The sequence below is a fragment of the Pseudonaja textilis genome, chromosome 17 (genome assembly GCF_049901715.1).
Source record: "Pseudonaja textilis isolate UNSWEBS1 chromosome 17, rPseTex1.2, whole genome shotgun sequence".
Lineage (NCBI taxonomy): Eukaryota > Metazoa > Chordata > Lepidosauria > Squamata > Elapidae > Pseudonaja > Pseudonaja textilis.
The window spans coordinates 2304392-2318409 of NC_142006.1; the positions used below are offsets into that span (position 1 = coordinate 2304392).

General features: G+C 47.3%; 1 protein-coding gene across 1 annotated transcript in view; it reads left to right on the forward strand.

The window, feature by feature from the left end:
- Positions 1-14018, forward strand: part of CRB2 (crumbs cell polarity complex component 2) — a 47949-nt gene that overhangs the window by 19681 nt on the left and 14250 nt on the right. The window contains exons 4-7 of the mRNA XM_087914388.1: positions 972-1111; positions 1227-1409; positions 2276-2389; positions 12330-13262. Coding sequence (XP_087770514.1) covers positions 972-1111; positions 1227-1409; positions 2276-2389; positions 12330-13262 — 1370 coding nt within the window. The remainder of the gene's footprint in view (positions 1-971; positions 1112-1226; positions 1410-2275; positions 2390-12329; positions 13263-14018) is intronic.

Genomic DNA, 14018 nt, shown 5'->3' on the forward strand with positions numbered 1-14018 from the left:
TCTGTTTCCATCCATTCTTTCTTGTCTGGCCTTCAGGAAAACAGCTTGACCCCCTTCCTCCTCTCTGGGGCAGCCCCTCAAATATTGGGAGACTGCTATCCTGTCTCCCCTGGTCCTTCTCTTCCCTAGACTAGTTGCCCACCTCATTCTGGCACTGACAGAGCAAGGGAGACACACCTCAAAGTGTCGCAGGATGGAAGATTCCTAATCAAGGTTTTCACGGGCCATCGCTTCAGTCCTCACTCGGTTGTCTTTCTACCCAGGGGGAGTCTTTCCACACATAGGAGCCTCCTCCCCCAATGACTTCTTTTTTTGTATTTTCTCCAGTCTTAGGGATCCTCCCTTTGTGAGAAATCTTTAAGAAGAGAGACTGCTTTTAGCGTACAGGATGCCATTGATGGTGCAATGCGTACACTGTTGAGAGGACTGGGCTATTTTAATGCTTCTGCCATATCTTTGAGGAACAGAGGTGACAGTTGAGGAATAATCTAGATGCAGTTAGCTAAACGCAGGGATGAATTTGACATGGGGCATCATGAGGCATTGACGGTATCCATGAAAAAGGAGTAAAGGTTCCCCTTGCACCTATGTGCTAGTCGTTTCCAGCTCCTCTCCATTTCAAAGCCGAAGAAGAGCCAGCACTGTCCAAAGATGTCTCCGTGGTCATGTGGCCGGCATGACTAAACACCGAAGGTGTACGGAACGCTGTTCTCTTCCCACCAAAGAGGTCCCTATTTTTCTACTTGCGTTTTTTTTTTACATGCTTTCGAACTGCTAGGTTGGCAGAAGCTGGGACAAGGAATGGGAGCTCACTCCGTGATGCGGCGCTGGGGGTTCGAACCGCCGAACTGCTGACCTTCCTGATCGACAAGCTCATCATCTTAGCCACTGAGCCACCTCATCCCCTACGGAAAAGAGAGGATGTGCTAAATCAGTCAGTCCCACAGTCTTTTCTCTCTCTCTCTCCTTAGCTACCAGTGTGACTGTCACAACACGGGGTTTGAAGGACAGCACTGTGAGGTGGACATCTTGGAGTGCGCCTCACAACCTTGCCAAAATGGAGCCCCTTGCTTGGAAGGAGCTGGATTTTACAACTGTTCTTGCTGGCCAGGTGAGCAAAGTCCTCCAATGGGCCTTTCAGAATCTGGAACAGGGAGGAGGAAGCCTTCACTCCACTCCGAAGTTCCTAGTTTCACTCGTATCCTGTCCCTTTTCTGTGACACTAGGGTACGGGGGAACCAACTGCGAAGAAGACATGGATGACTGTGCAACACACCCATGTCTCAACGATGGAGAGTGCCTCGAACGGTCCAATCAGAGCTACTACGGGAGACACGTGGATTTCCCCGAGCAATTTAGCTACGAAGCAGCCGCTGGTTTCATCTGCAGTTGTCATCTCGGTTTTGAGGGTGCGCTCTTTTCACTGTTTTTGGGGGGGGTCCTGTGGGGTCTACAGGAGGTCAGGAATTGGCCAACAGATCAAGAAACCAGGCCCTCTTCCCTCCCTAATTGCATCAGCAGGGTTTTTCATGGCATAGACCTGTGGTGGCTAACTTTTTTGGGCTCCTGTGCCAAAAATTGCATGCTCGCTTGTGCGCACTCTCTCACATGCCAGTACCCAGAAGGCAATGCGTGCAGGCCCTCCTACGCCCCCTGCACATGTGTGTGCATTCCCCCCTGCCGCGCCCTTACCTGCACTGCTTATGCGTGCACCTCCCAGCTGATTTTTGGGCTTTTTTGGCTTCCCAGAGACCCAAGGGAAGCCTCTGCAGCCTTTGGAGGCTGAAAAATGGGCCCGTTTAGTCACATCGGGCCCGTTTAGTCACATCCAGTATTTCTGGAAATACATGAAGTGATGAAACAGGCTTGTTTTTTGGCCTCCAAAGGCTGCTGAGGCTTCCCTCAAGCCTCTGGGAGGCTGAAAAGGCCCGAAAATCAGCTGGGAGGCACACGGATGCACAGTGAGGAGAGTCTGCTTGGGGTTCACATGCCATACGTCCGCCATCACAGGCATAGATCGTCAGTTCAGATCCTTATATAGCTTGGAAGTGATTTTTTTCATTCTTGGCCTGTCGGTCTTTCTTCCATGGGATCATTTTGGATGGTTAAATGTGCCTTTAAATGTTGCAGAAGAACAGAATGGGCTTCTTAGCCGTGTGTCGAGTTCATAAATTCAAGCCCGCTCGAGTTAGCGATCGATCCTTAAAAAAAGAAAAAAAAAATCAATGAGAAACTCAGGTTCTGAGCATGATTTGCTTTGCCAATCCCTTTGAAGGAGAAACCTGTTCCATCAACATCGATGAATGTGAATCTGAGCCGTGTAAGAACGGAGGGAACTGCGTGGATCTGGTGAACGGCTATCACTGCGACTGCTTGCCAGGATATTCAGGTAAACGGAGGAAGAATGGGAGAATGGAAGAGAATGAAGAGTGTGGGAAAGAGAAAAAGGTCTGGTGGCCGGGGGCAAATTCTTATGGGTCTTTATGTAACCAAAATATTTGTCTCTGACTGCTTTTTTCACTTACCAAATTCACTTAGCAATAGCAATCAGCACTTAGATTTATATACTGGTTCACAGTGCGTTTACAGTCCACACTAAGCGATTTACAGAGTCAGCCTCTGACCCCCAACAATCTGGGTCCTCATTTTACCCACCTTGGAAGGACGGAAGGCTGAGTCAACCTTGAGCCAGTCAGGATTGAACTGCTGGCAGTCAGCAATCAGTCTCCAATGCTGCATTCTAATCACTGTGCCATCACAGCTGAGAGAGAGAGAGAGAGAGAGACAGACAGACAGACAGACAGACAGACAGACAGACAGACATAGAAATAGATCAATAGCAATAGCACTTAGACTTATATACCGCTTCACAGCACTTTTACAGCCCTCCCTAAGTGGTTTGCAGAGTCAGCCTCTTGCCCCGCAACCATCTGGGTCCTCGTTTCACCCACCTGGGAATGATGGGAGGCTGAGTCAACCTGGAGCCTGGTGAGATTCGAACTGCCAAATTGCTGGCAGTCGGCAGTCAGCAGAAGTAGCCTGCAGTACTGCACTCTGACCACTGCGCCACCGCGGCTCATTTCGCTTACCTGAATTCTGCACTAATTTAATATCAAAGTCAGATGGCTGAAAACACCCCAACGTTGACTTTGGGAATGGTTAGTATAGAATAGAATAGAATAGAATAGAATAGAATAGAATAGAATAGAGAGTTGTAGGGGACCTTGGAGGTCTTCTAGCCCAACCCCCTGCTCAGGCAGGAAACCCTAGAGCATTTCAGACAAATGTGTCATGCCCCTGGTGGAGACTGACTTGGAGGGAGAGAAGAAACAACCAACAGGGAGTGGAATTGTGGCTCCGGAGGTTGTGGAGGAGGCTGGGGAAGGGCAGAGGCTGGCTGGGCAGTCAGAGGCCAATCCCCTCTCCATCCTAGGGGACGCAGGGAGGAGAGGTTAAGGGAGAGATGTGGTCTACTTGGGAGGAGAGGGCCTTGATCCTCTTCATGGGCTGCAGCTGTGACAAGTGCATAAGAGTTGCAGCAAACGCTGGAAACAAAGCTTGTTTTATTTTGGTCTGGAGTTATCTTGGTTGGTGTGCTTCCAACAGATTGTGCCTTGTTATCTCCTTGAATTTGGTAAATACTTCTCTTGTTCCGTTGTGGAAATTTTGTCATTGTAGTTTCTTTGGGTTTTTTTTTTTATTTTACCTCTATCTGCTCATTAAATTTGGACTGTATTGCTTTCTTTTGAAGTCTATTTTTGAATAAGTTTTATCTCCAGCTGAGAATTATTTGAATAGTGGGGCCAAGTTAGAGGCGTTAAAGGACATTTATGTACGTTTTGGATTTTGTTACGTTTGTGTTACACTCTGGGTCATCACAAAATGTCTTCTTAAAAATCTCTTCTTAAAAACTTCCAGTGTTGGAGCATTCACAACTTCTGGAGGCAAGTTAATTGTTAATGAACTTGTTAATTGCTCATCTTCACGTGATCTTGATTCTTTCACAGAACGGTTCATATTGTGATATTTGGCCCAAGCAATGCTTGCTGTGCGGGCAAATCTTATGATGTGCTTTCTCTGATCTCACTCACGTGGAAAGGGCCTCATTGTCTTTGCTAGATTTCACAGTGCTTTCTTTGTAGAGATTGACAGAAGAGAATATTTCCAGCTCAGGGTTGAATTGTGGAGTCCTTGGGGCCCTCTCATTTTCTTGCAGACATTTCATGACCCAACTAGGTAACAACATCAGTGCTAGAAGGGAGGGGGTCTTAGAGAGGAGGAGGAGGATGACTGTGGGGTCCTTGGTGGTCTAAGTGCTGATGATGTTACTTAATTGGACAATGAAACATCTGCAACAAAACAGCCAAGTTCAGAGAGCACCAAGGACCCCACAGACCTCCTCCTCCTCCTCCTCCCGCCTCTCCCTTCCGGCACTGATGATGTTACCTGGCTGTATAATGAGACGCCTGCAAGAAAGCACCAGCCAACCTCAGAGAGCGCCAGGGGCCTTGCAGAGATCAACCCCCTAGAATGTTATTTTAAAACTGGGATTTGTACAAAAGCAGAGAAGAAATACAAGGCTTGCTCCATTAACAAGTAATATCCACCTGTGCCTTTCCTGAATTAATGAAAGAGAGAGCCGTAATGTACAGACAAAACCTCATTTCTAAATTCCTTTACAATAAATACTCCATTCCATGGGACCAGATAGCTCTGAAAACACTGGCTCTTGGGAATAGTCTTTCTAAAATATTGTGAGGCTGCCATCTTGTGGGAAAGATGAGAAACCCGAAAGGTTAAGGAAAACCTGGTGGTGAGTTTTCTTCAAGAGAAGCGATTTAAGCCTACCCTACTTGTGTCCTGCTCAGTTTCGTTTACTCGCAGACCAACGAGATGAAACCAACTGTCCAGCTGAGACACTTGCAGAGCACACTTTCTGCTTGCCCATAGACCCGTGATAGATCCGTGACGTATGGCACATGTGTCAGAAGAGGCACGCAGAGCCGTTGCCCCGCTGTGCATGCTCACACGCTAGTCTTCAGGTCTCTGCCGTTTTTGCCATCCCGGAGGCTGGAAAGCCTCAGGAGCGCAGGGAGGACAAAAATTCCCCCCTCCAGCTGTGGTGCAGGAGGCTGACTAGGCCACACCTACCCTGGCCACGCCCACTGTTAGGAATATAAGTCACCTAACAGCTATTTGGGTTAGAAATACATAAACCAGGATAGACATTTTAATACTGTCTCTTTAAGAGAATCCTAAAAGTGTAATTGGGTGCGGTTTCTCAAATGGCCATAAGATGGAGCCAGAAACCTGGGTTGTCTGAGTCTTAGTCTCAGAAGGGAGTGTGAGTAAGTCTCTGTTTCCTTCTGTTGGAGAGTTTTGCCATTCCTTCTAATTGACTGATATTCTTGGATTTGATGTGAGTCTTTTACCGAACTGATTTTGACACCGGACTTTGTTATTGGATTATCCCTGGATTGAAAAACTGACTGATTTACCTGTGCAATGACTTTTGGACTGCTTATTTTGAACTTTGCTTAAACCTTTCTGGAAAGTAAAAACCTACATATCCTATACAGTGTATCTGTGTGCCGTGTGCGTATTATTCAAACACTTCTCCCAAATACGTCTCCCTGGATGCGCTCATTCTCCTAACGGGGAATTACCTCAACACTCACCCGGCAACCGGGTAGAGAATTGTTTGCTAACATTTCTGAAGGCCACCCCTGATTTTTGACCGTTTTTGCAGGCTGGGCTCAGCTCTTTCCAGGGGGCTCTTCTAATGTGAGTTGGACCCAAGAGGCTTCCAGGACACTTGCGCTGCCCCCACTCCCCTCATACACACACACACACACACACACACACACACACACACACACGCTGTCAGGCTTGGAAGCCACATTTTCCTTGGAAGCTTCAAGGCTGCCACGTTTAGTGCCTATGAACATTCATAGAAAGGCAGAAGATTAGATTCAACACCATTCTTTCCCAAGGGTCAAGGCCAAGCTACCCTGAACCTGGAAGATCTCCAGTTGTGACGACGCCCACCATGGCCACATCCACCCAGCCACCCCCCTGCTAACATTTTTAAAGCCCACCCGTCTCCAGCCCTTTAATCACCTTAGTTGCTCTTCTTTGCCCTCCAAGGGTCAACATCAGCAGGAAGGGCCACTATAGGGCCCAGTTGGACAGCACGAAGTCCAAGAAAAGACGGATTTAGTCCAACCCGCTGAGGATAGTCTTCCCAGCTGGCTGGCTTCAGGAGGCTGGCTTGCTCCCCTGCCCGCTGTAATGGGCCTGCAGGCTCCATTCCCATCAGTAAGAGGGAAGGGAGGGCACCCAGGACCAGCGGGCTCTCCTGCGTAGGCCCAACTCCCACTCCCCTTGCAGGGGAGGGCAGTAGGCGAAACATGTTGTCAAACTGGGACAGAAGCCAGCTGGGAAGATTTAGAGCTGAGATGGATTAGATCGAGCCGCCGGCTGAAGGGGCAAGAGCCCTTGTGTCTCTCCGAAGAGGCCCGTTGTGTGTGCCTGGCACCCAGGAGTGAAAGAAACTGCGTTCCGGTCCAATCCAGCTCCGCTTCAGCCCTTCCCACCTTGGGACCACCACCCATGCCGTCTGGGGGAGCGGCCATGAATCCTCTGCTGGCTGGCATCTTCCTGGGTGGATTTTCTCACCTCCTGGCAGGTAATGACCCGAGGTCCTTAGCAACCTCTGTGTGGTTGTGGGTCTGTGGGTGTCCTGTATGGGTCGTTGGGCAAGGCTTCTCATTTTGGCGGCCGGCTTTTCGGTAGGGGGTGTCTCTGCTAAGCCTTGGGAAGGCAGAGCTGTTCAGCTTCACGCTCAAATGGACTTTGATTTTCTTCTTCTGTTCTGGCCTGTCCTGGGCAGAAATACTCCAGACTGTGAAAAATTGGGTGTCTCCTAGGAAGTGCTTCTGAAGAAGCCGGATTTCTCTCCAGTTAATGCCTATAGAAGGTATCCAAACAAGAAGCTCAAATAAGGATGAGACTGTGCATAGATCACCACAATGATGGAGAGATGAAAGAAAGAAAGAAAGAAAGAAAGAAAGAAAGAAAGAAAGAAAGAAAGAAAGAAAGAAAGAAAGGAAGGAAGGAAGGAAGGAAGGAAGGAAGGAAGGAAGGAAGGAAGGAAGGAAGGAAGGAAGGAAGGAAGGAGAAATGATAAATATATTATAGAGAGAGGGAAGGGGAGAGAAAGAAAGAAAAATGATAGATATATTATAGATAGAGGGGAGAGAAAGAAAGAGAAATGATGAATATAGAGAGAGGAAGGTGAGAGAAAGAAAGAGAAATGATAGATATATTATACATCGATAGAGAGGGGGAAGAAAAAGAAAGAAAGAAAGAAAGAAAGAAAGAAAGAAAGAAAGAAAGAAAGAAAGAAAGAAAGAAAGAAAGAAAGAAAGAAAGAAAGAAAGAGAAATGATAGATATATTATAGGTAGATATAGAGGTGGGAGGTGATAGAGATATAAATGATAGATATGATAGAAATATAGATGAGGTAGATAGATAGATAGATAGATATGATAAATAAAGCTAGAAATGAGATAGATAAATATGATAATGGATGGACGGATGGATGGACGGACAGTCAGATGGACAGACAGACAGACCAGATTGTGCTCCACTAAGGGCCGGGTCCTTTTCATCAAAAGAAGACTGATAACCTTGAAAATAGGAACAAGGAGAGCAGCTCACTAGGACGTTTAGTGAAGAGGGCAATCTTTATGGAGAATATTTGAGACGTTAAAATGTGCAAACATGTGTAGAAGGGTAACCATCCCTGCAAGCAACGAATGTTTGCTAAAAGATACAAAACAAAGGGCCATGCATGTTTTGTGAAAATGAGGGTTGGGTTAAACCAGGATAAGTTTATGGAAGCTTGAAGGCCGATTCTTAAAGGCGTTGGCTAAAACAAGAAGGAATCAGTCAAAAACGAAGTCCATCCATCTCGACGAAGGTGGATTGAATAGGAAAAAAAAAATGACTGGCCAGGACGACAGAAGTATGTTGGGTTTGGTGGCCGCAGAAGGAGAATGAATAAGGATGGGTTCCTAAAATAAATACGCAAAAGAGAGTGAATTTGGCCGAGGGGGGAGCAGGACTCTTGAGATAAATAAAGAAATCCAAGATAAGGAGACGAGAAGAATGCGGGAGAAGCGGAGATGGGTGGCCAGGATAGAAGAGCACGGAGTCATAAGTGAACCACGTTGGTATAAACTACTTTTAGCTATGTTTGTTTTCCTTTCCTTTTTCTTATCTTCCTCCTTACTTCTTTGCTCCGCTCCACCCTACACCGCTTCTCTCCAAGGGGAACAAGAGTTGGGTGGACTACAGCGTTGATGGATCGAGACCTTCCGTCGGTCCGCTGAAGGGCAGGAATTCCCTTGCAGGCAGACGGACCCATGGGTTGGCCTTAAGGAGCTCGCTTTAAAACAGAGCTTTCCTTGGTGATGTCTAGCAACTTGCAGTTTTCCTTCGAGGAAGCTTTTCTGCTCTGGATCCTAACATCCCACAAACTCCGTTTTATTTGCAGGGATTTTCTGTATTCCCCACAGGGGAAGGCGGGGGGCATAACAGGTTGAACTATACTCTAAGCTGGCCTCCTCTTGAAAATCTTACTCTCTTTCTTCCAAGGACTCCCTGCCTGCCCTCCCCCACTCCCCTCCCCCAAGTCTCTTCCCTTCTTCCTCCCACAAACCTGGATTGTAAACTATTTCCTGGCACATTCCAGCCTATTTCATTCTTGCTGACAGAAAATGCCTTCAGCAGATTCTTATTTCCGTAAAGGTCTTTTTATTTTTTTATTTTTTTTTGGCTTCTTTGCTGAAGCAAGGAACGATCTCCATGGAACAAAAGTCAGAATCGGAATAGAGCTGGGAGGGACCTTAGAGGTCTTCTAGTCCAGCCCGCTAGCAGGAGAGATCAGATCCTATACAGGTGGCACACAAAGCCACGCCAGCCGCAGGCAAACTTTTACCTCACTGCGCATGCGTGTGCCTCCCAGCTGATATTTTTTGTCCCGTTTCAGTCCTTTTTCGGCCTCCTAGATGCTTGAGGACAGCTACTGGGAGGCCCAAAAAGGACTGAAACAGGCCGAAAATCAGCCGGGAGGCGCAATGCAGGTAAGGGGGGGGATTGCGTGCGCATGCAAGGAGTGTGTGGCGCCCCCTCACGCGCATTGCCTTCTGGGTGCTGGCATGTGAGCACACAATTTTTGGCACAGGAGCCCAGAAAAGGTTAGCTACCACTGTCCTATACCATTTCAGACAAGTAGCTGTCCAGCTTCTTAAAAACCTCCAGTGATGAAGCCCCCACCATTTCTGGTGGCAAGTCGTTCCACTGGTTAATTGTTCTCACTGTCAGGAAATTCCTCCTAAGTTCTAGGTTGCTTCTCTCCTTGGTTAGTTTCCATCCATTGTTTCTTGTCTTGCTTTCTGGTGCTTTGGAGAATAGCTTGACTCCCTCTTCTTTGGGGCAGCCCCTCAAATACTGGAAGACTGCTATCATGTCACCCCTAGTCCTTCTTTTCATCAGACTAGACATACCCAGTTCCTGCAACCGTTCTTCATATGTTTTCGTCTCCAGACCTTTGATCCTCTTAGTTGCTCTTCTCTGCACTTGTTCCAAAGTCTCAACATCTTTTTTTGTAATGTGGGGACCAAAATTGGTTGCACTAGTCCAGGTGTGGCCTTACTAAGGGTTTTATAAAGTGGTACTAATACTTCATGCGGTTTTGATACTATGCCTCTGTTTACACAACCATGGATTGGATTTGGGTTTGGAGGCTGCTGCTGCACGTGGCTGGCTCACGTTTAAGGGATCGTCCCCTCCCTTGCAAAATTTGGCACGTTCTCAAAGTCAGTGGACCATACTTGGAAAAAGGCCCCGACTGAAGGTATCCCTTGTGGTTGCCTGTGTTTGTGGCCTTGCAGGTTGTGCAGGTTGTGTTAAATGGGAGGGGGATTGAGGCTGCTTTCAAACAGAAGGCCAGCCCTGTTGGGTTGGCTAACGGAGCACAGCTGGAGCAATATCACACCTACCCTAATGGAGGGATTTAGTTTAGTTTACTTTATTGTCATTGCACCTCCTTCAACAAAATTATATGTCTTAAGTGTACAAATGATGACTATGAAAATAAACACAAACACACATCCCTCACACTCCATGCATTGACTTGAAAACCCCTGAAATTGTATTAATATTGCACTATGCAGTTTTCTCTCCCTTCTGTGACTTCAGGGCTTAATGCTGGCCCATTGCATTCAGTAAAACAGGGGTCCCCAACCACCGGGCCCCGGACTGGTACTGGTCCGTGGATCATTTTGTACCGGGCCGCCTATTTTGCTTGGGCGCCACCATCTTGTTTCGACGGCGCTTGAGAAAGTGCTTCCGGGTGAGCTTGTCGGTCGTCGGTTGGAAAGCGGCGTTTGGGTGCTGAAGGAATCCTCGCGCCTTAGTTTCGTCGAGGGGGGGGCGGCTTCGAACGAAGAGCCGTCCCGATGGCGGTGTTGTCTTACGTTACTCAGGAGGAGATTAAGAAAGAGCCCAAAAAGCCCATCGACCGCGAGAAGGTACAAAGGAGGAGTTGAAGGTGGCGAGGAGAAGCGGGGGACGTCTGGCTGGCCGGTCGCTCGGCTCGCCTTGCCTTGGTTGTGTGTGCTGATGCCGGTACCGGTCCGTGGATCATTTGTACTGGTCCATGGTACAAAAAAGGTTGGGGACCACTACAGTAAAAGGCTCCTTCACAACAAACTTCCATATTGGAAGGAGGAAGGTCTACACTGATCCTTTCGCCCCTTAGCTTCTCTTCCAAGACCTGAGTTGGCCTCCTTGTGTAAGCCAACTGTGAAGAGACCCGATCAGGGCAGGCTGAGTGCAAGGACGCTGCGGCAGCAGATCTCCACCGCGGCCAACAAACAAATGAGGAATCCAAACATGGCTTCCCAAGGGAAAGTTCCATCTTTCATTAGCCACCAACAAGGGACCCTGAGAGGACTGTGTGAATTAATCTGATGTGGGGGTAGAAGCGCAGGACTCGGAGGGAATATACCACTCCCCGCCCCCATTTAAGCCGTGGCAGCTCCAGAAAAAGGTTATTTTAGAAGGAGATGATAGAACTGAACTGGAATGGAATGAGGGTTTATAATTACATATATTTACAATCTTTTAAAGAATATAGTGTGTATTATAAGAATGTACCAAGCAGAATTCGATTGGAAGTTATGTATTATGTATTATATTGAAGGTCATAAACTTAAGGTATATATTGAAGTTTAAATAAGAGTTGAATGGGTGTAATTAAAAGATATAAAGGTGTCCTACTCCAGTTAGTAACTACAGGAGAAAATTTGTTTAATGAGAAAAGATAATATGAAATTGAAACAGAACAGACAAAAGTGTAAATATAACGATTTGAATTGGGATGAGACAATCAAAATAAAATTGAGAAAATTGAAAGAGGGGGAAAAAACTATATAGAAAATGTAAAATAGTATAAGATATGGAATAGAATACAAAAAGGAGCATGAAATTGAGTTGTGTGTCTGTATAAAGAAATTCAACCCGGGACCGTGCTATTTTCAAAAAAGATGCTTTTTACTTGTATTTTGTGTGTGAAAACCCAAATAAAACTTTATTTAAAACAAAAAGAAGATAAATAATCCAGAACTTTTGTTTATCTGGCCAGCATTCTTGGGGATTAGTGGGGATGTGTGTGAGGAGCTGGAAGAGGCCAGAGGCTGCTTAATCAGGGCTAATGACTCTTAACAATCCACAAATACTTAACGATCCCCAACAGTATTTTAGCCTGGTATGTCTGTCGCCTTCCAGGGCTAAATGAATTCCAGTCCACCTGAAATTCATCTGAATGGTGCATAGAGAAGAACTTGGATTGAAGTCAATCAATCAATCAGAATAGAGCTGGAAGGGACCTTGGAGGTCTTCTAGTCCAGCCCCCTGGTCAAGCAGGAGAACCTATACCATTTCAGATAAATGACTGTCCAGTCTCTTCTTGAAAGCCTCCAGTGATGAAGCTCCCGCAACTTCTGGTGGCCAGCTGTTCCACTGGTTGATTGTCCTCCCAGTTTGGAAGTTTCTCCTTCATTCCAGGTTGCTTCTCTCCTTGGTTAGTTTCCATCTGTTGTTTCTTGCCCTCTGGTGCTTTGAAAAATAAATGCCCCCCTGCCCATCTCTCCTTTGTGGAAGTTTCACAAAGTTTGCGAAATAGTTGTGTATATAGTTATTGTGTAATAGTGTGCAAGCTCAGCGGCTCATTCCCCTCTTCCCTTTTCTGTGCGCCAGGGATCGAATGTGCCAATGAGATCGATGAATGCCAAGATGACCCTTGTGAAAATGGCGGTACCTGCGAAGACACCATCGCTGACTATATCTGCCGTTGCGCCTTCAACCCAGATGGCGTCTCCTGGGGCGGGAAGAACTGCTCCGTGGAGCTCACGGGGTGCGAGGCCCACAACTGCCAAAATGGGGCGTTGTGTGTCCCCACCTTCCAACGGGAGGCCCACGGCTACCTGTGCCAATGTCCTCCTGGATTTTATGGGCCCACCTGCACCACCCCAACCACCTTCTCCCTCACGGACAACGGCTACCTCTTAATCAACGCATCGGCAGATGATAAGAACACAAGTGGCCACGGAGCCAGCGTGGCTCTTCGGTTCCGGACCACCCTTCTCAATGGCCTCCTTTTCTACCGAGGCCACCAAACCGAACATCTACTCCTGGAACTCTACGCTGGCCTTCTCCAGGTGATGCTCTTGAGCCAGGAGGCCAATGTATCTTTCACCCTGGAGGCACCTCCGGTGAACGATGGCCACTGGCACAAGGCGGAGGTCTCTCTGCGAGAGTCTCTTGAATTCAGGCTGTGGCACGAAGCTTGCCAAGGAGGCATCTGCCTGTTCAGCCACCCGCTTGGCGAGACCACCCCTCTTTCTCTACTACCCTCATTTCTGAATATCTACGTTGGTGGGGTTGAAGAGACCTTAACGATCAACTGCACGAGACACTTCACTGGTTGCCTGGAAGACCTGCAGATTGACTCGAAGATACTCCTACCAGAGGACGTGGAAGGTCTTCAGCTTCCTGGATTTCAGCTGGGTTGTGAGAGAACGGAGTGGTGCCAGTCTCAGCCTTGTTCCCACGGGGGTCAATGCGTTGACTTCTGGACAGACTTCCGTTGTCACTGCTCCCGGCCTTACGAAGGCCACACTTGCTCCTACGGTGAGTAGCATGAGAGGGCTCCCATTAGCCTCCTCAAGAGAGAGAGTGAGCGGGAATTTGGGTAAGAAATAAAAATATTTCCAGGAAGAATGATAGGAGACGGTGGTAGGTGGGGAATACATCTGTTTTCTTTTGGTAGAATAACAGGAATTTGTTTTGGGGTCCTTATCCACGATGAAGGAAGACAGAGAGAAGTTAGTGCCACAACCATTAAATGGCCCCATGGAACAGCGTAACAAATTTTCAAGGGACCTTGGAGGTCTTCTAGTCCAGCCCCCTGCTCAAGCAGGAGACCCTATAACATTTCAAATAAATTCAGTCTCTTCTTAAAAGCCTCCAGTGTTGGAGCACTCACAACTTCTGGCGACAAGCCATTCCATTGATTAATTGTTCTAAGGGTGAGCAAATTCCACCTTTGTTCTAAGTTGCTTCTCTCCTCGATTAGCTTCCACCCGTTGCTTCTTGTCCTGTCCTCAGGTGCTTTGGAGAATAGCTTGACTCCCTCTTCTTTGGGGCAACCCCTCAAATATTGGAACATTGCTGTCATGTCACTCCTAGTCCTTCTCTTCCTTCATCTAGACCAGGGGTCCCCAAACTTGGCAACTTCAAGACTTGTGGACTTCAACTCCCAGAATTCTCTGGCTGGAGAATTCTGGGAGTTGAAGTCCACAACGTTGCCACGTTTGGAGACACTCAATTCCTGCATCCGTTCTTTATATGTTTTAACCTCCAGTCCCCTAAATGTACATTATTCAA